Source organism: Salvia miltiorrhiza, chromosome 3 (genome assembly GCF_028751815.1).
Source record: "Salvia miltiorrhiza cultivar Shanhuang (shh) chromosome 3, IMPLAD_Smil_shh, whole genome shotgun sequence".
Classification (NCBI taxonomy): Eukaryota; Viridiplantae; Streptophyta; class Magnoliopsida; order Lamiales; family Lamiaceae; genus Salvia; species Salvia miltiorrhiza.
Window position 1 is genome coordinate 63,465,463 of NC_080389.1, and position 23,612 is coordinate 63,489,074.

The window sequence follows — 23,612 nt, forward strand, 5'->3', positions numbered from 1 at the left end:
TGATTCTCCATTTTAGCAATAAAGATTATATGTGCTTTACACTTGTCTCACCTTTCACTGCCAGTCATAAATTATCACCAATCTTGAAAACACAAAGGAAGAATAGTCAACAAATATTGAGAATTTTGATATGGATTTTTCCATATTTTCCCTAAATCCTCTATTAAAATAAAATAAAGTAAATATAAAAAAACCCACCTCTTCAACTTTTCACCTTTATTCAGATTTTGCTCAAATTCTACTTTTTTCCACCCTTTTTTCATTTTTTTTTTGGGATTATGGAATAGTATCATATATTTGGTGCATGCAGGGCTATAAAATCTGAGTTTAAGTCCAAAATTATAGAATAGGCTAACATGCATGTTTTTGTGATCATGTTTCAAAATTTCTTGCAAAAGCATAATTAAAAAAAAGTTAGTTATTTTAGTGAAGGTTGAGAAAGTACAAGTCAATAATGCAGGGATTTGGAGATCAGATTTTTCAAGTTGAGAGCTCAGAATCTGGTTTGGAAATTCAGAAAGTTGGAAATGAAGAGTTTGATGATGATGGGAAGCCTAAGAGAACAGGTAAAACACACTACTAAAATCCTTTTTTACTTTAAAAAATTACATTTGCATGTTTTGCTTGTTTTCTTGAACTATTTCCATGAAGATTTTCACTCTGTTATCTCTGTTTGAGTTTATGGTGTTGTTAATTTCTTCATTTATTGGCCTTTTGCACATTTGTTAGAATAATATGTTTCTTTTAGAATTAATGAAGATGGCTTCTTAACTTTGATGTAATGTTTCTGTCTTAAATTTTCAAAATTCAAAATTTGAAGTGCTAAAATAGAAAAAGATGATCTGCTTCCTGCTCTGCACACCTCAAATTCTTCCATAAAATGCAAGAATAAAAAAGAAGTCTACTAGTATATTTCAAAAAAAAAAAAGAGAATTCTACTAATTCATGATGCCTATGAACTTACAGAGCAATTATGATACTTGAACAAAAAAAAGTATATTGAAAATTGATTACCACTCCATATATATAAGAAGCAGAAAATTAGTTTACATATGCATTATTACATAATAACACTTGAAATTACATATCTATGTTGTTTAAATAGGAATCATTTGGGCTGCAAGTTCACATATTATTACAACTAAAATTATGCTTACATATGCATTATTACAGAAACACTTGTAATTACATATTTGTGTTGTCTAAATAGGAATCTTTTTGGATTGCAAATGCACATATTATTAGATCAAAAATTATGCGTACATATGCATTATTACAGAACACTTGAAATTACATATTTGTGTTGTCTAAATATGAATCATTTGAACTGCAAGTGCACATATGATTCCATCTAAGATTACATTTACATATGCATTACACATTACAGTTGAAGTAACATACATTCTCGTGTTGTCGAAATAGGTAACGTTTGGACTGCAAGTGCACATATTATTACAGCAATCATAGGTTCTGGAGTTCTCTCACTAGCATGGGGAGTTGCACAGCTTGGATGGATTGCCGGTGTTGCGACTCTTGTTATTTTCTCCGGCATCACATTATACACTTCTAGTCTCCTCGCAGATTGCTATCGCTCTCCAGTTACTGGGAAACGCAACTATACTTACAAGGAAGTCGTCAAAAACAACCTTGGTAATGAAAAAGAATGAAAAATCACAACACTCATATAGTCATATATAGTTTTTCTTGTTTCATTTTGAAACTTTTCTATATGTTACATTTTTTTTCTCGATTTATTTTAGGTCGAGGGATGTATATCTTTTGTGGGACGGTTCAATATGTGAACTTAACCGGTATGGTGATTGGATACACCATCACAGCATCAATAAGCATGGCGTAAGTATGCTGAAAAATTCGTCTAAAATCTCATGTATTCTGTCGTGTAGGTGGTGTTGATCTTCGTTGTGAGACGATCTTTTATGCTTTGGTGTATTGCAGGGCTATACAGAAATCGGATTGCTTCCATAGCAGAGGCCATGAGGTTTTATGCAGTGTTTCTCACAATCCATATATGATAGGAATGGGAGTTCTTGAGATTTTCTTGTCCCAAATCCCCAACTTCCATAGGCTGTCGTTGCTCTCTCTCGTTGCAGCTGTCATGTCTTTTGCTTACTCGTCTATAGGCGTAGGACTCGCCTTTGCAAGAGTTGTTTCAGGTGAAATGATCTTGAAATTAACTCACATTTTGATGAGCCTATTAGACTATTAGCTTCCTGTTTGCTATCTGCTGTGAATGACGAGATCATATTATTTGATCACGCCTCGTTTATTTGAAAATTTTTGCGTTAGTAACGGAGTTTCTTTGGTCGAGCAGGGCACGGGGGAAGAACCTCGCTCACCGGTATAGAAATCGGAGCTGGTCTCACAGCAGCTGAGAAGCTTTGGAGAATGTTCAGAGCCTTTGGTGATATTGCTTTTGCTTACACTTATTCTCAAATCTTGGTTGAAATTCAGGTAAAAAATTAATTTCTTGATAGATATGCTGCATATCTCAAACATTAGAATTAAAAATGTTTGCATAATTAAATCATTAGGATACACTAAAAGCAAGCCCCCCTGAAAACCAAGTGATGAAGAAGGCCAATGTTGTTGCTGTATCAACTACTACAGCTTTCTACATGATGTGTGGCTGCTTCGGTTATGCTGCATTCGGCAACGATGCCCCGGGGAATCTACTAACGGGCTTCTACGAGCCCTTCTGGCTGGTCGATGTGGCCAACGCCTGCATTGTGCTACACCTAGTTGGAGCATATCAGGTACAATATGATCATTCTCATATATATAGAGAAGGGTTCAAATAGAAACTTTTTATCGTCACTGAACATGTAAAGTAGTTTGCACTACGATAATATTATACGTTCAGTGCAGTGTTTTCACTGTTTTCATGATTAGAAGTTCCTATTCGAAGACAATAAATGTATATTTTGACAATGCTTATGTTCTTCTTTAGGTATTTGCACAACCTATTTATAGTGTCGTGGAATCGTGGGCGAGGAGGAGGTGGCCGAGGTCGGTGCTGGTGACCGGAGAGTACACCGTGAGCCTCTGACAAAAAGCAAAGGCTTGTGTTTAGCCTCAACTTTTTTAGAGTGATATGGAGAAGCTTGTTTGTGATATTTGCAACGTTTGTTGCTTTGTTGATGCCCTTTTTCAATGATGTCTTAGCTTTGCTAGGGGCAATAGGGTATTGGCCTTTGACAGTGTATTTCCCCATAGCAAATGTACATTGCCAAGAACCGAGTTCAGAGGTGGACTCGGAGGTGGCTCGGCCTCCAGCTCATCAACTCGGTGTGCTTGGTCGTGGCCGTGGCCGCGGCCTGCGGCTCGCTCCAAGGGCTCGGGAAGTCGCTCGAGACCTACGAGCCTTTCAAGGTTAAGGAGTAGGTTGTTCCGTCTTGTAATGGATCTTTCTGTAATTTGTATGATTGTGAATTCGGGCTCAAAATTTGAACTAGTAAGGTTGGAAATAAATGTGAAATAAGTTCAAGAAAAGAAAATTGGATTTCGGCAAATAAAATTACGAACTGTTTCAAAATTGTAATTTCAACGTCACTTTTGATGTAAGATGAATTAATTCACCATCTTTTCAATTTTTACAATTTCGTCCTTTCAAAAAAAAAAAAAATCGATCGCTGGAGTGCTGAATTGAAGCTTACATGGATTGATAAAGATGACGTCATTTTTGTGATTTTATTTTTCAAAATTCCGAAAGAAAAGAAAAATTAATATATGTGGAATGATTGATATATGCCTTTGAATATAGTAAAAAGAAGATTTATTTTATGTTGGGAGCCATCACCTTACCCTCGGTTGTTTCTCAACTATAGTTAGGCCTAATGGCTTTATTTTCCTAATCTTTTACATACCTAATTTACTATAGCACTCAATTAAAATTTTGATTGAATAATGTAGTACTGTGGTTTTATATGAAATACGATATGATTTATGTAAAATAAATTTAGATAAATAAATTCATTTTTAAGCGTTACAACTTACAACAGATTATGAGCTACGAACTCCACATATATCGCAACAAAAAAAATTTAAATTACAAAATTAACAACAATTGACTTATCTTTTATTGCTTAGTCTAGTCCACTGCCTAAACAGAATCTACCAATTCAAAAGGTGATATTATTTTACCCTTAAAAAAGGGTCCAATTCTGTTATACTATATCATTGTAGATTTGATATTCTACCTATAAAAGATATCAAGCTTGTGCTCAAAGCATCTTCTACTTATAAACCTAGTTTCATCAAATTCAGATATTTCTGCTATTACTCTATTCGAGCATAGTGGCCTTGCTATATTATTATTAGATTAATTTTTTTAGGGACAGTAAATTTATTTTAATTGTGTTTATGTTAAAGTGAATTATTTTTGCAGCTCGTTATTTTTGGTAGTAATTTATGGAAGGGGTTAGAGATCAGAATGCACTAGATGAAGGCATTGAATCTGGATTGGAAGCTGGTAAATTTCAAAATGCATCTAAGAGGACAGGTATAGAATACTATTTTTATTATTTTTTAGGTAAATTATTTTTATCGTTTTTAAATTTATTTGCAGTCGAGGACTTTGAGAGATTTGCATCAAAATATTTTTTCTGCTTTCCTCTGAGAAAATTTAGAATCACATTTTGCTCCATCCTTAATTTTGTAATCCTACATTTGAGTTTTTGTTATATTTTATTTTTATTTCTAGTTTTTAGTTTGTGGTGTGTATAATTTCTTCTTCTTCTTCTTCTTCCTTCAAGAAATGGCATAAAAATTAATTTTTCTCCTGTGAATTCTTATGAGTTGGTTCATATTATGAGAAAATTTTGCGTAAATAGTGTAAGGATATAATAGTTAAAAGTGACTATTATTCTACATTTTTTTCTATATCGATAGAATTTCTTTTTGCTATATTAATGCTATCTGCCTCAAATTTCGTGAGAAAAAAAAATCAAGAAAACTAAGCGCATAAGATTTGATTTCCAAAGTCTAGATTTTCACTGTTGAGCTTAACAAAACGAAGAAAAAGAAATGTTTATCTAGATAAAACAAAACTATTATTATTATTATTATTATTATTATTATTATTATTATTATTATTATTATTATTATTATTATTATTATTATTATTATTATTATTATGCATGGGGCCACCAAAGAATGCAGCCCAATCCCACCCAAAATATACGGGCCATTTCAAAATGGAAGCTTAAACTTTTAGATTGGGCCCAAATTTGCATGGGGTTCATCATTTTTCGGGCCGGGCTGACCAAATTTGACACCTCTCTAGTTAGAGGCAAGCTAATGTTGGGGGAGCTTCAGCCCCCCCGAACCAAAACATTTTTTTTTGTACTTTCAATATTTTATCGAAACTTACACTTATATAACTCACTCATCATTGAAAATTTTCGATAATTTTATCCCCTTTGGATTATCTTTGACAAGCATCATTTCACCAATTTAATTGATTTAATTGAATACGTTCATTGTAAATTAAGCTAGTGGTGGACACGGGGGTTACTAGGATTCTAGCACCCCCAACCATTTTGTTATAAAAAAAAAGTTATCTTATATTTGATATTTTAGCTGCGGTAAAACTAATTTTCTGCGTCCGTCCCTTAATTAGGCACTCTATGGACCGCGAGTGCACACATTATTACGGCAGTGATAGGTTCGGGAGTTCTGTCGCTAGCTTGGGGCGTGGCGCAGTTAGGATGGATCGCCGGCGTCACAACTCTCGTCATCTTCTCCGCGGTCACCTTATACACATCGAATCTGCTAGCTGATTGCTATAGAGCTCCCAATGGCTCCCCTTGCCATACATACACACAAGTCGTCAAACGCAATCTTGGTAATTTAAATAAATAGTTAATCATAGTTTGTGTCGTCAACTTTGTGTGTTTTGTTAAAAAAAAAACGTCTTTAATTTACTTTTTTTCACTTTAAAAATCCTCAATTTTAATTTTTTTTCGATTTCCTTCAATTTTACAAAATCCGGCCACATTTTCACTTCAAAAATCTTCAATTTTAAAATATTTTGATTTCCTTCAAATTTTACGAAATCCGGCCACAGACTAATGTCGAGTCATTCCACTAGATTCTTAGGGTTTAGAATTTTCTGTAATTTTATGCAGATTTTGACTAGACGACTCATTATTCTATCGTTGGATTCCGTAAAACGAGATAAAGATCAATCTTTTTTAAGTGAAAACGTAAATTGGAGTAATTTTTTAAGAAATGATGAAACTTAAAAACACAAAATATCGTTAACCCATTAAATAAATATATACACTTAATTTTTTTCTTTCTCATTTTAATTTGTACAAAGATGGATATTTATTTATTATCCTATTGTTATTTATTTATTACTTGGGTATTTAGGTCCGGCGATGTATAGAGTGTGTGCCACGGTTCAATACGCCATCTTAGCTGGATTGCTGGTCGGTTACACCATCACAACAGCGATAAGCATAGCGTATGATAAATAAATGAGATTATTGTTGAGTTAATTAATTAATGTGCAATTTGATTTATTTTATTTCATTTTGATTGAATGATTTTTGATGAATTATAGGGCGATTCAAAAATCAGACTGCTATCACAGTAAAGGGCATGATGCTAAATGCAAAGTGTCTCACAATGAATACATGATTGGGATGGGAATTCTTGAGATATTCTTGTCTCAAATCCCAAACTTTGATAAACTCTCCTTCCTCTCTCTATTTGCAGCTGTTATGTCTTTCGCCTATTCAGCCATAGGCGCAGCTCTCGCCTTTGCAAAAGTTGTCTCAGGTTAAATTCTCTCTTCATCAATTGCCAAAAATATTATCATATTTTGTGACATAGTTTCAATATTTATTTGTATAATATATTAATGACAACATAGGAAAATCCATGTGACATGTCAAATATCATGAATCAAGGGCCCAAAAGTGAGGGGCCCTAAATTTTGAAAATAGTTGTATTAATATGCTATTATTAGAATAAAGTTGATTGGTGAAATTCTTTAGTTTATTAATAATAAAAAAAATACTTTTATTAAAATTAATGTTCTATTAATTTTAGTATTAATTTTCTAATAATTCTTAGTGTTATTGTTAACTATATAAGTTACTTTAACTTCAATAGAAGAATTTTATGCATTGAAAATGAGATATATGAAACACATGATCTTCAAAATGTTATTAATAATTTTATTTCTCAAAATGCTAGAAAGATCTGAATTATTTTAATAACTATATTACACTTGATAGATTAAAATTGTCTCACCACGTAATTATACGTTATCTCTAGCTAGCTAACAATAATAATATCAAAATTTCATTTCTTTAAAAGGGCCTGAAATATCACGGCCTGGTTATGGAATAATGAATCAATTTGTTAAAAAAAAAAAGTGATATCATAGGGGCGAAAAAAGGTCAAAATGTTGTGACATAATATGATATTTTTCCATATTAATTTGATTTTGTTGTAGGGAAAGGAGGATGGACCAGCCTTGGTGGTATCGAGATAGGCATAGGTTTGTCACAAGCTCAGAAGATGTGGAGAATGTTCAGAGCATTTGGTGACATTGCTTTTGCCTACAGTTATTCTATAATCTTGATTGAAATTCAGGTAAAAATAAAATAAAATGAAATAATCAAGTGATGAATTGTTGATGGAATTTTAATTCGAGGCGAATTTATTTAAAACATTAATTTTTTTCTTCTATTTCTATTTCTTTCATTTTAGTTTAATTTAAAATTCCGTTTTTTTTTTTCATTAAACAAATTAATGAGTTCATGGTTACTCTCGTGACATCTCGTAATGTGCTTTCTTGGCTTGTTTTGATTAAGGATACACTAAAATCAACACCTCCTGAAAACGTAGTGATGAAAAAGGCCAATGCCGTTGCCGTGGCGACGACGACGGTGTTCTACATGATGTGTGGTTGCATCGGCTACGCAGCATTCGGAAACAACGCACCGGGAAATATGCTCAACGGCTTCTACGAGCCTTCTGGTTGGTCGATCTCGCCAACGCCAGCGTCGTGCTGCACCTATTCGGGGCATATCAGGTCATAAACCTATTATACTATTATAAGAGTGGGCATCTTATGCGGGAAGTATAAGCGATATAATTATCATTAAATCTCATATTTCTATATCTTATTGTTGGATGATAATAATATCCATTCATGAGATATAACGTGTTGCACTCGGGCATTTGGTTCCTATCTAAAGTGTGGTTACTTTCATCTATAAGAGGTAGTATAACGAGGTATAAATTTATCACTTAAAATGAGAATCATATATTCTATCTTATTTGGTTAGGATGATAATATTTATTTCATAAATCATAAGGCGATATAAAGTTATATACCACATTTTTAAAGGAACAGATGTTGCCCGAAACTTTACATTATATGCCCGAATTTTTTATATGTATGTACTAGCTGCTTCCTTCGGCAACTAAACATATTTCTATTTTTTTTTTTTCGTTCATCAACGAAATATCTATTTAGTCCATTTTTAAAAATAATTTCAGTAGCTATCACCCTTGCAATTTTCATATATTCACACTATAGACCCCCTGAAACTAAAAGTCTGGCTCCGCCACTGCACGACGCACTGATCATCCGTTCGTTCGTTGTCCATTTTTATAGGTCTGCGCGCAGCCCATCTTCAAGGCGGTCGAGCAATGGGGCCGAAGGACATTCCCAAAATCGAAGTTCATCAACTCAGAATTCAACATTGGCATTGGCTTTGGCAAACACAAGTTGAGCATAAATTTCTTCAGATTGATATGGAGGACTGCGTTTGTAGCTCTTGCAACACTAGTTTCATTGATAATGCCCTTTTTCAACGACATTCTTGCCTTGCTTGGGGCTGTGGGGTATTGGCCTCTCACAGTGTTTTTTCCCATAGAGTTGTACATCACCAAGAACAAGATCCCGTGGCACACGTGGCGGTGGTTCGGCCATCAGGCGCTAAACGTCGGCTGCCTGCTCGTCGCCGTGGCCGCCGCGTGCGGCGCGCTTGAAGGCCTCAACAGGGGACTTAAGTCCTTTGCGCCTTTTAAGTTTGAGGAATAGATTGCAAAGGGATTGATTTGCTTGTTAGTTATTATGTAGTTTTTGTGTTGCTTTTGCAGTAATGAATGAATGAGAAAGCGGATGGGAATGGATTAGGATCGTTTGTTCCATAATTTATTGTGTATCAACGCCTCACTTTTAATTTCTTTATTTTATAATTGTTTGTTATAAAAATAAAAAAAATTATTATAATGGTAATAAACTATATTTGTCACTAAAAATTGAAACCCAAATAATTCATTATTAAATAAAATAAATATAAAAAATAATTATAAATCTTAATTGGATGAGTGAAGTCTAGTTAATTATCTTAAAATTATATTAAAATATAATAAATTAAAATTGAAAAAAAATAGAGAAATTAGGAGTGGAACATGGTGTCATACAGTAAATTGTGGAAAAGAGGATTCGAAAGAGCTTAATATGCCAAAAGTTTGAGCTATTTTCTCTCAAAAACACTTGTAGCTAGGAGTTAGCATGATGGTACATGCAACAAATAGTATAAAGTATTAAATTTAATTAATAAATACGTAAAAAGTATATAAAATATTTCCAAATGCATTTAATCCAACTCAAAATCCACGTTAGGGCCATTGCTATTTTTCAAAGAAGGTTAGTGCAAAATGGGTATCATCACTAAGGATACTCTAGTGATATCAAGCAATAACATTGTTATTTCAGGCTTCCATGGGCTAATGATATACTCACTTCATATGCAAAAACTTGGTTATATTATGAATGATAGAAATTTTAATAAAATATGAGTAGAGTTTTTACTAGAGTAAAAATTCCACTTTAAATATGAGTAGTGTTGTGTGGATTTTGGTATTATAAATCAAAGTGATAATTTTTTTGTCGATGAAAGAGAGTATAATATCGGGCCACCCCGACCTAAGATATATAATGTCGGGCCCAAGCTTCGATGGGCAACACATAGAATCGGGTTGGGCTGAGCCGGCTAAACATATTTTTGGGCTAACACATGGGGATGGCACATGGGATCATCCGTCCCACAATTTAGTGTGTATCACCGTGTACCACTCTTAATTTATTATAATTTTTAATTATATTTTCTTCAATTTTAATTTATTATGCTTTAATATAATAAGAAGATAATTAACAAGGATTCACTCATCCAATTAGGGTTTATAATTATTTTTTTATATTTACTCGAATTAATAATTGATTATTTGGGTTAATTAATTCAAAGTTAGGGTATATAATTTTTTTTAAATTTCAATTTTTAGTTATAAATATTAATTAGAGTTCATAATATAATAATATTTTTTATTTTACAACAAATAATTATAAAATAGACAAATTAAGAGTGGTATACGGTGGTACACATTAAATTGTGGGACAGAGGATCCTATCTGGATGGTGATGGTGGTCTTTGAAGCTAATAAAATCACATTCACACTCCATATTAGTTATTCACACACTCAATATTAGTTAGTTTAGCAGCAAATTGCCGATTGAGGTGGAACTGCACATGCATTGACTTGACTTGAACCTGTGGTTGTTATAATGAAATAATTGTAACTAATGTGCAAGACTTGAAATATCATATAATTCAAGAAAACCATTTTTTTTTTTTGCAGCCATGGCCCTTTTTCTCCTCTTCATCCTGCTAATTCCTCTCCACCTTCAAGTAAACTCACAGAACTCATCTTCTGAGCAGACTATTCTGTTGAGCTTGAAACAGCATTGGGGCAGCCCCCTCTCGCTTCGTTGGTGGAATTCGACATCATCTGTATGCGACTGGCCAGAAGTCGAATGCATCTCTGGTTCAGCCACCGGTCTGAAACTAGCAGAAAAGAGCATAAGAGGAACAGTTCCACCAACGATATGTCTGCTCGAAAACCTCGTTTCAATCAACCTGTCTCGAAATCTCTTGCACGGAGACATACCTGTCAGCCTCTACAGCTGCTCAAAACTGGTGAGCTTGGACCTGTCCATGAACGAGCTGTCTGGAACGATCCCGGGTGAGCTTCTCTTGCATAAATGGCTGAGCCATTTATGGCTGCACGGAAACAGATTGGTCGGGGCGATACCAACACCGGTAGAGGCAGTAAGGTTAGAGGTTCTTGATCTCTCTCATAATTACTTGAATGGATCGATCCCTGATGATGTGAAGAACTTGTTCAGACTCAAATTCTTGGATTTTTCGATGAATTCTCTTCGTGGGACAATCCCCATGGGACTGTTCCAAATGCGTCTGCTTGTTTATCTGTCTCTTGGTTACAATGCCATCTCCGGACAACTGCCAGAACAAATGAAATGTTACAGACTCGAAGTGCTAAATGTTACACACAACAACCTACATGGCACTATTCCAAAAAGTATAATTGAACTAACGAGGATACGTACCTTGGATTTGTCTGCTAACGAGTTATCTGGAGACATAACGAGTTATCTGGAGACATAGAAAATGTGGTCAATCTGAGGTCCATAAGAGTACTCCGGCTCTGCTCTAACAAATTCTCTGGGAAGGTGCGATACGAGATTGTGAAGCAGTTCTTGCACGAGCATTGCTTCGATCGTTTCAATCTCGTTTCTGACAACGGGACAAAGAGTCAATCAAATAGGCATTTTGTGATAAAGATAGTAATGTTAGTTGGTTGTGGGGTTGTAGGATTTGCAATAACTTACTACTTGGTAAGAAAATGCTGGCTTAAGAGAGAGACCGTTGAGTCCGGTCCTTCTGTGGGTGAAGAAGATGAATGGAAGATGATTACGTTTGAGAGGCTGGACTTCAATAAAGCAGAAATCTTGTCAAGTTTGACAGATGAAAACCTCATCGGGTATGGAGGAGCGGGAAAAGTGTATCGAGTTTATATGAGTGAAGGAAGCAATGCGGTTGCTGTCAAGAGTATAGTGAATCCCAGAAAATCAGACTGCGGCCTCGAGAAGGAATTCCTGGCAGAGATCAAGACACTGGGGACTATATGGCACAACAATATAGTAAAGCTTTTATGCTATCTCTCGAGCAGAGAATTGAAGCTTCTTGTCTACCAATATGTCGAGAACAAGAGCCTTCATCAGTGGCTGCATGGCAAAAACAAGGAGATATCACCTGTTGGTAGTAGTTCAGTCACCAAATTGGAGTGGCCAATGAGGCTGCATATCGCCATTGGAGCCGCACAAGGACTGTGCTATATGCACCACGACTGCTCCCCGACTATCATACACCGGGATATCAAGTCGAGGAACATACTACTGGACTCGGAACTCAATGCAAAAATAGCAGATTTTGGACTATCAAAATTGCTCAACAGGCATGGTGATACAGAAACAGCATCAAATATAGCTGGAACTTTTGGCTACATCGCCCCTGGTATGCATTATACAAACTCCACCATCTTTAAGTTGATTCTTATTTTTAATATATATACTAAATCTTGTAAATCATGAATTGTAGAGTATGCCTACACATCTAAAGTGAACAGAAAGACCGATGTTTATAGCTTTGGAGTGGTTCTACTTGAACTGACTACAGGAAGAGAGGCGGTTACTCATGGAGATCATATAAACCTAGCACGAAGGGCACACCTACAGTCCAGAGATACAAACGCCATTATTGATGCACTAGATGATGAGATCAAGGACTCAAGATTCTTGGACCAAATAATAACTGTTTTTAAGCTAGGAGTCTTTTGTAGTGCTACATCACCTTCTAATAGACCATCCATGAAGGATTGTTTGCACATTCTACAGAATTGCAGAAAGCCATTTTTCTTGAACTTCTAGTCCAATGACTTTCAAGCTATCTGATTGTAAAAAAACCTAAGTCGTATGTATCAAATCATGCCTTTATCTGAACTTCAACGTTGTTCAATGAAGCGCCAAATTGTAGTACCAGAATCAGATCAAGGTCTTGGGATAAAATTTACCTTAAAGCAGCATCAGTTGATGATACTTTGCCTCCAATTCTCTCATGAATCATTGCTTGATGTTAATGCTGAAATTCCAATTCCTCATCAACTGATATCCCATACCAAAAGCACCAGTTTAAGCACGGGTGAAGAGAACTGTTGTTGATGCGATTTTATTAGGTTCTGACGCAGTCTCCCTCCATGGCACTAAACAGTGAAAGGGGCTTCATCAGATTGTCAGTTTTGTGCAAATCTACTATTCAACATTATGTTTACAATAGCAAGTAGAAAAAAAAATTAGTATTAAGAGTTTCTTCCTTAAATTTTACGATAGTTTGGAGATATCTATATTGACATTTTCTTCCCACTTAAACAGAGTCAACTTGGAGATAGTAATACTTAACTGTTAAAGAAAGACTTATATACTAAAAGCATTGACTTGACTTGATGCATATGCAGGAGTGGACTTAGAATATTGTACAATTCAAGAAAATTCAAAATTTTTGAAGCCATGGCACCTCTTATTCTCATCATCCTGCTAATTCGTCTCAACCTTCAAGTATATTCACAAGACTTGTTTTCTGAGCAGGCTATTCTTTTGAGCTTGAAACAGCATTGGGACACTCCCTCTTCTCTTCGTTGGTGGAATTCGACCTCATCCTTATGTGATTGGCCAGAAGTCGAATGCGCCTTTGGTAAAGTCGCCGGCCTGAAATTAGCAGAAAGAAACATAAAAGGAACAATCCCATCAACAATATGTCTGCTCAAAAACCTCGTTTTGATCAACCTGTCTCAAAATTTCTTGTATGGAGACATACCTGCCAGCCTATACAACTGCTCAAAACTTGTGAGGTTGGACCTGTCCATGAACCAACTGTCTGGGACGATCCCAGGTGAGCTTCTGTTGCATAAAAGGCTAAGCCATTTATGGCTGCATGGAAACAGATTGATCGGGGCGATACCCACGCCTATAGAAGCAGTAAGGTTAGAAGTTCTTGATCTCTCTCAAAATTACTTGCATGGATCGATCCCCAATGATATAAAGAATTTGTTCAAACTCACATCATTGGATCTGTCGATGAATTTGCTTGATGGGGATGTAAAAGATACGATTCCTTTGAAGTCGATGAGTGTACTCAAGCTCTGCTCTAACAAGTTCTCAGGGAAGGTACCATATGAATTAGTGAATCGGTTCTTTCATGAGAATTGCTTTGATCTTTCCAACCTCTGTTCTGACAACGAGACAACTCGTCTACCTAGTTGCCCTCCAAGCTTGTGCTCTGCTAAAATAATTCGAAAATATCTGATATGTCAATCCAAACATGATGAATCAGAGAGGCATTTTATGATAATGACAGTATGGGCAGTTGGTTGTTGGGTGGTAGGATTTGCAATACTTTTCTACTTGGTAAGAAGATGGTGGCTCAAGAGGCGTGAGGCCATAGCTTCAAGACGCGAGCAAATCTGGCCAGCCAGTCCTTCTGTGAGTGAAGAAGACGAATGGAAGATGATTACATTTGAGAGGCTGCAGTTCAATAAAACAGAAATCTTGTCAAGTCTGACAGATGAAAACCTCATCGGGTATGGAGGATCGGGAAAAGTGTATCGAGTTTACATTAATGAAGGAAGCAATGTTGTTGCTGTCAAGAGTATAGTGAATCCCAGAAAATCAGACTGCGGCCTCGAGAAGGAATTCCTGGCAGAGATCAAGACACTGGGGACCATATGGCACAACAACATAGTAAAGCTTTTATGCTATCTCTCAAGCAAAGAATTGAAGCTTCTTGTCTACCAATATGTCGAGAACAAGAGCCTTCATCAGTGGCTGCATGGAAAAAACAAGGAGATATCACCCGTTGGTAGTAGTTCAGTCACCAAATTGGAGTGGCCGATGAGGCTGCATATCGCCATTGGAGCAGCACAAGGACTGTGCTATATGCACCACGACTGCTCCCCGACTATCATACACCGGGATATCAAGTCGAGGAACATATTACTGGACTCGGAACTCAATGCAAAAATAGCAGATTTTGGACTATCAAAATTGCTTAACAGGCATGGTGATACAGAAACAGCATCAAACATAGCTGGAACTTTTGGCTACATTGCCCCTGGTATGCATTATTCAAACCCCAACATCTTTAAGTTAATTCTTATTTTTAATACGATATATATACATATATACACACACTAAATCTTGTAAACCATGAATTGCAGAGTATGCCTACACATCTAAAGTGAACCTAAAGACCGATGTTTATAGCTTCGGAGTGGTTTTACTTGAATTGACTACAGGAAGAGAGGCTGTTACTTATGGAGATCATCTGAGCCTAGCAGAAAGGGCACACCTACACTACAGAGATACAAACGCCGTTGTTGATGCAGTGGATGATGAGATCAAGAACTCGATCTACATGGACCAAATAATAAGTGTTTTTCGACTAGGAGTCATCTGTACTGCTACATCACCTTCTAATAGGCCATCCATGAAGGATTGTTTGCACATTCTACAGAATTTGCAGAAATGATTCACCTGATCTTCTACTAGTCCAATGATTTTCAAGCTAAATGTAAAAATTCCTAAGTTGTATGTATCATTACCAAATCATGCCTTTACCTGAACTGCAACATTGTTTAATAAAAGGCCAACTTGTGGTGAAAACATTACCTGAAAGCAGCCTCTTTGATGATATTTTGCCCCCAATTCACCATGAATCAATGCTTGATCTTAATGCTGAAATCCCAATCCCTCATCCATCCATATCCTAAATCAAGATCACGGGAGAAGTGAACTGTTGTTCATGACATTACATAGTGCAAGAGTTTCATCAGATTGTCTGTTTTCCGGCAGTAAATCAAAAGGAGCAAAACAGAGTAAAAAAACACCAATATTATCATCGGAAGATGCAAAATAAGATTGTTGACAAAAATACACTTCATCGTACATATCAATCCAAAGCAAAAACCAATATATGAACTGAACTGAGTTGCATCTGTTTCTCGATTACACGCCCAATTATCCCTGAATTATCGAATTCCACGACGCCAAATCCCTTTCACGCATTTCATCAAACAGCTTCCTTGCAAAACCCCCATCTCTCTGACTCTACGTCGTGAATGCTGCTACATGAAAATCCAGACAAGCTCACCGTGAGCTAATTTGTACTGTTTCAAGAAAAATTCATGTAGTGGTGTGTGATTCTAAATATAGCTTATATTTTAGACTTCATATTTATGAAAATACTAAAAGTATTCCTACAAAAATAGTATACTACTATTAAATTATTTATCAATAGGGCCGCTATGAGCTTCTGAATTTGGGCTATAGTCCAAGTCATAAATGGACATTAATGAATTGAGCTAGTCTTCTAATTACAAAATGATGTTTTTTTCTCGAATGTTTTAATTATTCAATTATTAATTTATTAGAAAATAAAAAATATTAGGGGTTCGTGTACTCCATTATAAATATGAAGAAGAATATAGTATTTTAAAGTACATAATCTAATCTAATGTAACGTTTGTAGAACATTGTCAAATTCATCAATTTTATTCAAAGTATTTGAAATTTTTATTGAAGACTAACTTTCAAATCTGCGTTCACTTAAAAAATTGGGGGGATATATACCTATTTGGACTACTTGTATATAAAGCTAACGAAATAAATAGTGGATTAATTGGAATAAAGTTAGTTAATTCACCCTAATAAATAATAATGCAAAATAAAAATGTTCCATACATATATGAACCTTCTTTAAGTAAATTTAGTAAATATTTTCACTATTTGGATGTCTCAAATGGACTCCTTCAATTATTCTTTGAATTAATTTATGAAATTTTGGTATCTCTCTTAACCATTTTTATTTGTATTATTATATTTCTATTTTCCAATGAAAATGTTACTTCTATAAGCCGGCCATTAATAATAATAATAATAATAATAATAATAATAATAATAATAATAATAATAATAATAATAATAATAATAATAATAATATTTTATAAATCCTAAAAAATCTGCAATTGATAAAACCGTCGACTGAACTGAATGCTCTCTCGCCTCTCTCCTCTCCTCCGCGCCGCACCTCTCCCCCCACCTTCTTCAATGGCGGCGCGCGTCATCTCACGCATGCTCCCCTCCATTGCCGCCATGCCTTCGAGGCTCACGCATCTGCCGCCTCATCGCCGCTTCTACGCGCTGGCGTCGTACTCGGAGGTCGCATCTATTTCCGGAAGGAGGATATTTGTCAGTGATAGTGGCTCGCGTAACTCGCGGTTCGGCGGCAGAAATGGAGGTGTTGTCGTGGCGGAAGGGCGGAGGGAGTATCGGAAAGTTAGGAGCAGAAGAGTGGCGGCGGCAAAGAGGAGCAAGGAAAAGCAGCTGGAGCTGAGCGTGAAGATTTGCCTCGAAGAACAATTGCCCGAAGATCCTGAAATTGTGGTAAATAGACTGAATTTTTGCTCGTGATTGGATACTGATCCTCCAATAGCCTTGTTAAATATGTGTTCCTGCGTGCATTTCAATCTATCGCGAGTGCTAGTGTCCTGTTTATATGCGTCATGGTGTTATCGTGAGCATAGAAGAAACTCTTGTTACGGACGTCTGGTCTTAACCATGGATTTTCTTGGTTTTGTTAATGTAGTAAAGTTGTTGTCTCAGAGTTGCTAATTTTGTACGGCGTGATTTTATACTACTTGCTACGAGAGAGGTTTTGCTTGACATTGTCAACCTTGTTGTCTGGCTTAGCACATGAAGATCAATGTGTCAAGAATCTAGAGTTAAAGATAATCATATGTCTGATCTTAATATTGCATATTCCTGTTTATGTTAGTGTGATATTTGTAGGTCAGCTAGCGAGCCTTCCGAAACATTTACGTTTTGGCATCATGTTAATCCTTTCCAGCAAATATCTAATGGGTAAAAAAGATCTATCAAATTGCCTTTCTTTATGTTAGTGTGATATTGAAGTGCGAACCTGCCGGAAAGCTTGCGTTTTGATGTCATGTTAATACTTTCAAGCAAAGATCTAAAAGGAAAAATGTGCCTTTGTTGCTTTATTTAACTTATCAAATCTGGGGTAAGTAGAAGCTGAATCGATGCTTCATTTTACATGGGTACATTTTTTTATGATATCTGTGCATTTCCCAGCCGCAATATTGTGATATTGCAGCATTATGTGATGTGAAGCTGCAAAAGTGTTCTCTGTTAGAATGATGGCTTATGTGATCAAAAGGTTCTTCGTGATCAATTTTATCATTTTATGTTATATAATGATATTTGTGTGTCTGTGTGTATGCATGCACACGAGTGTAAGGAGGATGAATTCTTAGCAATAAATGATTCTTTTGACCTTTGCTTGTTGTTTTCTTTCACTCATTTCAGGATATAACAGAAATCATGCGTCTAAATGTTCCAATGGCAATGAAATTAGCATTTGAGCGTCTAAATGATTCACAATATACAACAAGAGACGCCGTAATAACTGATGTTGGCTGTTATGAGAGTGTTGAGCTATCAGTACTTTTTTGCAATGATGAATTCATTCAGAAACTAAATAAAGATTGGAGAGGTGAAGATCATGCTACAGATGTCCTCTCAATGTCCCAACATATCCCCGAGCTCAAGCTTCCGATTGTAAGCAATTTAAACTCTATTTATTTTTATGTACACAAGCTTTGGTAGCAAACCTGATAGGCATCACTTTGTTGCAGCTAATGTTGGGTGACATCGTAATTTCTGTTGAGACAGCTGCACGACAGGCAGAGGAGAGAGGACACACTCTTATTGATGAAATCCGTATCCTCATGGTTGGTTTAACAGTACCTACCCAGTGTTTTTGTTCATGTTAAAAAAGAAGCCAGCAGTTTAAGGTTTACCATAGGATTAAGCATGTTCAACTAACTTCTGTTTTGTCTATTTACGGATTTTGAAATTCTGGATATTGGAAGATATACTAGTTAAAATATAATATTGTTGCTTTAAATTTGATAAGGCTATGTTTTTAATAGGTCTGCTCATCTTCATGCGCTTGAGAATTGCTTAAGGAACATTAGACACACTCTTCTAATTTACATTTCAGTCGTTGTATAGATTCACCATTACTTCAAAAAATTCATTGGCAAACGTGCACTCTAAGCAGTTTTTGGATGATATTTCCCTAGCATGCTTTTGGTATGGTTACTCATTATTTATGGTAGATTACACAAAGTTTTGTATAACGAGGAATGTAGTTTTGCAATAGGAAAAAAACTCAGATAATGTTACTATGTGCAGTTTTGAGACGCATATAATTGCTGAAATGTGTATTCTAATGATTGCTTCATACATGGATAACATTGTAAAATGGGTTTGGAATTTGGTTGAAAAGATGTGATTAATAATCAGCTGGCTGGATCTTAATTCATTAATACTATCATAATGGCTTTCACATTCTAGGTTCATGGGCTGCTACATCTTTTGGGTTTTGATCACGAGTTAAGTGATGAAGCAGAAAAGGAAATGGAGAATGAAGAGGAACATATGCTGAAGGGTCTTGGTTGGAAGGGGAAAGGTTTGATTCAGAGTGCATATGATGCTGAAGCCAATGGTGGTCCATATACTTATCCGTCAGATGGTAATATTCTGAATGAATTCTCAGATGTTGTGTTCTTCTAATACAACCATCTAAGTGGATACATTTATGCTATTCATTTATAGCTCTATTTCTATTTCTGATATCCCAGAGAAAATCACATTTCTGAATTGTCAAAAGACAGGAAGATAGCTGGCAGTCTCCGGTTTTACAAACCAAAATTTGGCTACATCTTCTGCGATATGGATGGTAGGGTATCAAGAGAACCATTTGTTTATAGTTTTTTGTTTCTACAGATAGGATATTATGCAATAAAAATTTACTTTATTAATTACTGTGGTATCTCACTATGCATTTTCAATTTGACAATTTAAGGTACACTTCTTAACAGCAAAAGTCAAATTTCTTCATCAACGGCAGAAGCTCTGAAAGAAGCTTCATCAAGGGGTGTAAAAGTAGTGATAGCCACTGGAAAAGTAAGAACATATATTTCTTTACCTTTCTGATGCTATCTTTTCTCTCATTGCTTCAATTTGTGATGCAGAGTCGCTCAGCAGTGATGAATATATTTAAGATGGCCAATTTGACCGGTAAAGATGGCATTATTTCAGAATCATCTCCCGGAGTTTTTGTACAGGTCTAGCTTTTGATATGTCTATTGAGCACTTGAATTTGTGGTCTCATATACAATTAATTTCTTTTTCAACTTCCAAATAAACATTATTCTCAATTGTCTTATAACACTATCATCATACATATTCAATAAAATGCACAAGTTATTTGAAATTCTAACTTCTAATTTCCTGAAAGATTTATTTCTTATTCCATGTTCTATCCCTTATTCTCTTTCTGGGTCCAGCCGTCCAGAAATCTTTATTTGTTGATTTGCTGCATTGGATTCACATCAGAAACTTCTTAACTCGTGAATCTAGTGAGGATGTTTCTTCTCCTTGCTTTCTAGCCAAAACACAGATAAATACTGGCATGATTCGCTTAAATAGATTCTTGCAAATATAATGGTAACTTTCAAAAATTATGGTAGGGGAAGAGAGATGTGTATGGCGGTTGATAATAAAGTGATCTATCTGTTAATTTTGTTTAGTTAGGAACCAGACCTATGATACTAATTATTTGCTCGGTGGGTTGAAAAATTTAATACGTGTATCAACTATACATTCTCATATGGTTCCCATTATGAATTCCAGGGATTGCTTGTCTATGGGAGGCAGGGACGAGAAATATGCAGAAAGAATTTAGATCCTACTGTCTGCAGAGAGGTGGGTACTTATCTCTTTCCATGTTGATGCAAATTTCTTGCAGTTTAAAATATATACTCTTTTTTGGCAATTTCTAGAACTTGTATTGAGTTTGTATGTAAGCCGGTACATCTTTTTGGTCACACTAGAATAAGTAGCCTTTTCTTTCTTGTTATTTATATCTTGAGATCAAGCAAATGTTACAGTTGGTCACTTTCTGATATCTGTCTAATTTATGTTTCGTACCTAATTTTTATTACAACCTTACCTGAATATGGAGTATTCGAATAACGATAACTGACAGGCCACATTCTTTGATGTTTGTAATTGCTCAAAAGTTTCTACATCCCGCATCTATTTTGGTTCCACCTGTGTTCTTCTCTTGAATGTGCTTTATCTGTTTTAAATTCTTACCAACTTGACGACTTTTCGGTATAGTCTGTGTAAAGAATTCGCAATTTGGTTTCCGTCAGGTAGCTTGAAATTTTGTGTGTTTCTTCTGACAGGCGCTTCTCTACTCTCTCGAGCATAAAATTCCAATTATTGCCTTTGCTGAGGATAGGTGCTTGACATTGTTTGAACACCAACTTGTGGACTCGCTTCATACTGTGTACCATGAGCCAAAGGTACTTCTTTATTAGTATTATATATTTTCTAAACTGTTTCTGTTAGTAAGCTCACATATGGTTTCTCATGAATGTGTCGACATTATATCTCTTTAACAGGCAGAAATAATACCATCAGTTGAGCAGCTCATGGCAGGCGTTGAGATACAGGTTCGTTCAATTGGTTAAAGTTTTCACTTTTTTTTCACTTTAATACTTCTATTATAAAATCGGTGGCAGTTGCTGCGGTTCATTGAAAATGACCAAGTAACTGCCCAATATCAACGTGGCTGGATGTTTTGATCACCATCTTAATTACCGACTTATCCTATAACTTGTTCTTTCATGTTTGCTCAAGTTGAAGTCAGCACGTATCTCATTTCTTGGTTATTGATTTTGAATTCTACAATAGTGACCAGTTTATGCCTTTCAATAATTTAGCCCAGGGAACTTTTTATTTAAATATCGGCATGCCTTCCACATAAAAATATTAGTTACCCAGAAACCAACTGTCGATTGACTTTCATCTCTGCCGCTGCGAATCAATTAGCTGAAACTATACATAGCAGATAATTTATTTGCATCCTTGTTTAGTTATTACCTTGCCTTCCATAGTATCATGTGATAGGAGCCACATTTTCTGCGTTTCATCTTGCTAATTGTTATTGTTTATTTCTTTTTTGTTATACTTTTCGCCCGGCTATTGTTATTCATGGTGCAACACCACCATTGTTGCAGAAGCTCCTCTTCTTAGATACCGCTGAGGGAGTTGCTGGTACTATACGCCCATACTGGGCTGAAGCTACAGGTGATCGTGCATCTGTCGTCCAAGCACAAGCAGATATGCTTGAAATTGTACCGCTTGGCACATCTAAAGGAAGCGGAGTAAAAATACTTCTTGATCATCTCGGTGCTACACCGGATGAGGTATGTCGCTTGTCCTCATTTCTTGAGATTTCATATCAGCGCGATTCTGATTAAGGATCCTAGTTTAAGATATCTCTTTAGCTGGTCATATGAGTGTTAAAAGGGTTAATGTCAAATCAATGCACGACAAAGTTCGTGCATTAATCTGCAGTTAAAACGAGTTTCACTTGTATTCAACTGTGCTCGTCATTGGGTATTAGGTCATGGCCATTGGTGATGGGGAAAACGATGTCGAGATGCTGCAGTTGGCTTCTCTTGGTGTTGCTCTCAGCAATGGGTCGCAGAAGGCAAAAGCTGTAGCGAATGTAATCGGCATCAGCAACGACGAAGATGGAGCTGCTGACGCGATATACCGGTATGCATTCTGAGACGCTGGCTGCAAATCGTGTAAAGTCAGTTTCTCTCTCTTGAAGGGTGCATGAGAAAGAATGCAACCTCGTGTCCCATTTGATTGAAGAGTCTCTTGATCTTGAGACTTTCGGTTTTGGTTTATAAACTCAGAATTTTGAGCCAATTCATTACATTCTCTTGAATGACTTAGATCAGAAAAATGATAACAACAATGAAGAAATTCAACTTTTTTGCTTTTCGTTGTTGTCAAGTTTCATGTTGATAATGAACACTTTCACCGATTTGGAGGAGAATGTGATGCATTTCTTCAAATTGGATCTCATCAAAATGAGCATTCTCAACGTAATGAAGGTATGCTTGGTCAGCTCAAGTTGGTGAGACGTATCGGGGATTCGAGTCGTCGTAAAGAGGAAATGAGAAATTATTATTGATATTATGTACTTATAATTCAAATTGAATTTGAAAAATTAAACATTTGGTTTGCACTATTATTTTAACTATATTACCTAATTATTAATTGGGCAAGCACAAAATATAATAAAAATAAGGACCTAACTTTGTTTTTTAAATTGTTTATTCCCGTGGCGGGCAGTGTACCTTTATTTTTAGGCTTTTGACCACTCTCAATAAATGAATCGGACTCAACTTCAAAGTGTGAAATTATAAAATTTTAACCATAGTGAAATGTGCACTAGTATTATTTTAACCAAATTACCTAATTATTAATTGAGCAAGCACAAAGTATAGACCAAATATGTTTCGATCCTCAAAACTTTTTACTTTAACTCGGTTGTACACAACACAATTAAACGAACCCCTTATTGTTTTAAATTTTTAATTTTTAATTATGTAAGCAATAATTAACTGGTTTTAGATTAGTAATAGTAAATTTTATGAAATTGATGAATAGTAAATTTAATTTGCAAAAGTAGAGTAGATTG

The 23,612-nt window shown here is 35.6% G+C and overlaps 3 protein-coding genes, 1 long non-coding RNA gene and 1 pseudogene across 31 annotated transcripts; 4 read left to right on the plus strand and 1 right to left on the minus strand.

Annotated features, from left to right (window-relative positions):
• The first annotated feature begins 271 nt into the window (after positions 1-271).
• On the plus strand, positions 272-3,515 carry LOC131015375 (amino acid permease 8-like). Its single transcript, XM_057943755.1, is given in 9 exon segments — positions 272-566; positions 1,423-1,650; positions 1,761-1,854; positions 1,957-2,174; positions 2,333-2,472; positions 2,553-2,774; positions 2,969-3,088; positions 3,090-3,236; positions 3,238-3,515. Coding segments are annotated over 9 exon segments (1,446 nt in total). The 5' UTR covers positions 272-454; the 3' UTR covers positions 3,403-3,515.
• Positions 3,516-4,240: 725 nt separating this feature from the next.
• On the plus strand, positions 4,241-9,198 carry LOC131015379 (amino acid permease 8-like; annotated as a pseudogene).
• A 1,384-nt stretch (positions 9,199-10,582) lies between these two features.
• Positions 10,583-16,174, minus strand: LOC131015484 (uncharacterized). 28 transcript variants are annotated; one of them, XR_009098538.1, is made up of 11 exons: positions 15,944-16,174; positions 15,629-15,725; positions 14,576-14,785; positions 14,358-14,485; positions 14,023-14,263; positions 13,779-13,928; positions 13,479-13,669; positions 12,979-13,167; positions 11,456-12,855; positions 10,996-11,348; positions 10,583-10,886 (listed from the first exon to the last, which is right to left on the minus strand). It is a non-coding gene; the product is annotated as an uncharacterized LOC131015484 (long non-coding RNA). The 28 variants fall into 28 exon arrangements; XR_009098526.1 differs by having other exon boundaries at positions 14,023-14,240; positions 15,906-16,174; XR_009098521.1 differs by having other exon boundaries at positions 11,456-11,642; positions 11,738-12,855; positions 14,023-14,485; positions 15,906-16,174.
• On the plus strand, positions 13,194-15,634 carry LOC131015346 (receptor protein-tyrosine kinase CEPR1-like). Its single transcript, XM_057943716.1, has 2 exons — positions 13,194-15,074; positions 15,178-15,634. Exons 1-2 carry the CDS (start codon positions 13,472-13,474, stop codon positions 15,486-15,488), a joined length of 1,914 nt encoding a protein of 637 aa, XP_057799699.1. The 5' UTR covers positions 13,194-13,471; the 3' UTR covers positions 15,489-15,634.
• An 809-nt stretch (positions 16,175-16,983) lies between the features above and the next one.
• On the plus strand, positions 16,984-22,902 carry LOC131015353 (endoribonuclease YBEY, chloroplastic). The gene is made up of 12 exons (XM_057943727.1): positions 16,984-17,401; positions 18,344-18,595; positions 18,673-18,768; positions 19,397-19,574; positions 19,713-19,781; positions 19,908-20,008; positions 20,077-20,169; positions 20,738-20,809; positions 21,295-21,414; positions 21,514-21,564; positions 22,132-22,320; positions 22,521-22,902. Exons 1-12 carry the CDS (start codon positions 17,009-17,011, stop codon positions 22,686-22,688), a joined length of 1,782 nt encoding a protein of 593 aa, XP_057799710.1. The 5' UTR covers positions 16,984-17,008; the 3' UTR covers positions 22,689-22,902.
• The last annotated feature ends 710 nt before the right edge of the window (positions 22,903-23,612 follow it).

Bases quoted from the DNA above. Each gene is read 5' to 3' on its own strand.
- LOC131015353 (XM_057943727.1), top strand. From the start codon at position 17,009: ATGCTCTCTCGCCTCTCTCCTCTCCTCCGCGCCGCACCTCTCCCCCCA. The intron at 20,170-20,737 runs GTCTAGCTTTTG...TATGAATTCCAG, and splicing joins CTCCCGGAGTTTTTGTACAG to GGATTGCTTGTCTATGGGAG. The intron at 21,565-22,131 runs GTTCGTTCAATT...CCATTGTTGCAG, and splicing joins TGGCAGGCGTTGAGATACAG to AAGCTCCTCTTCTTAGATAC.
- LOC131015346 (XM_057943716.1), top strand. From the start codon at position 13,472: ATGGCACCTCTTATTCTCATCATCCTGCTAATTCGTCTCAACCTTCAA. The intron at 15,075-15,177 runs GTATGCATTATT...CATGAATTGCAG, and splicing joins TTTTGGCTACATTGCCCCTG to AGTATGCCTACACATCTAAA.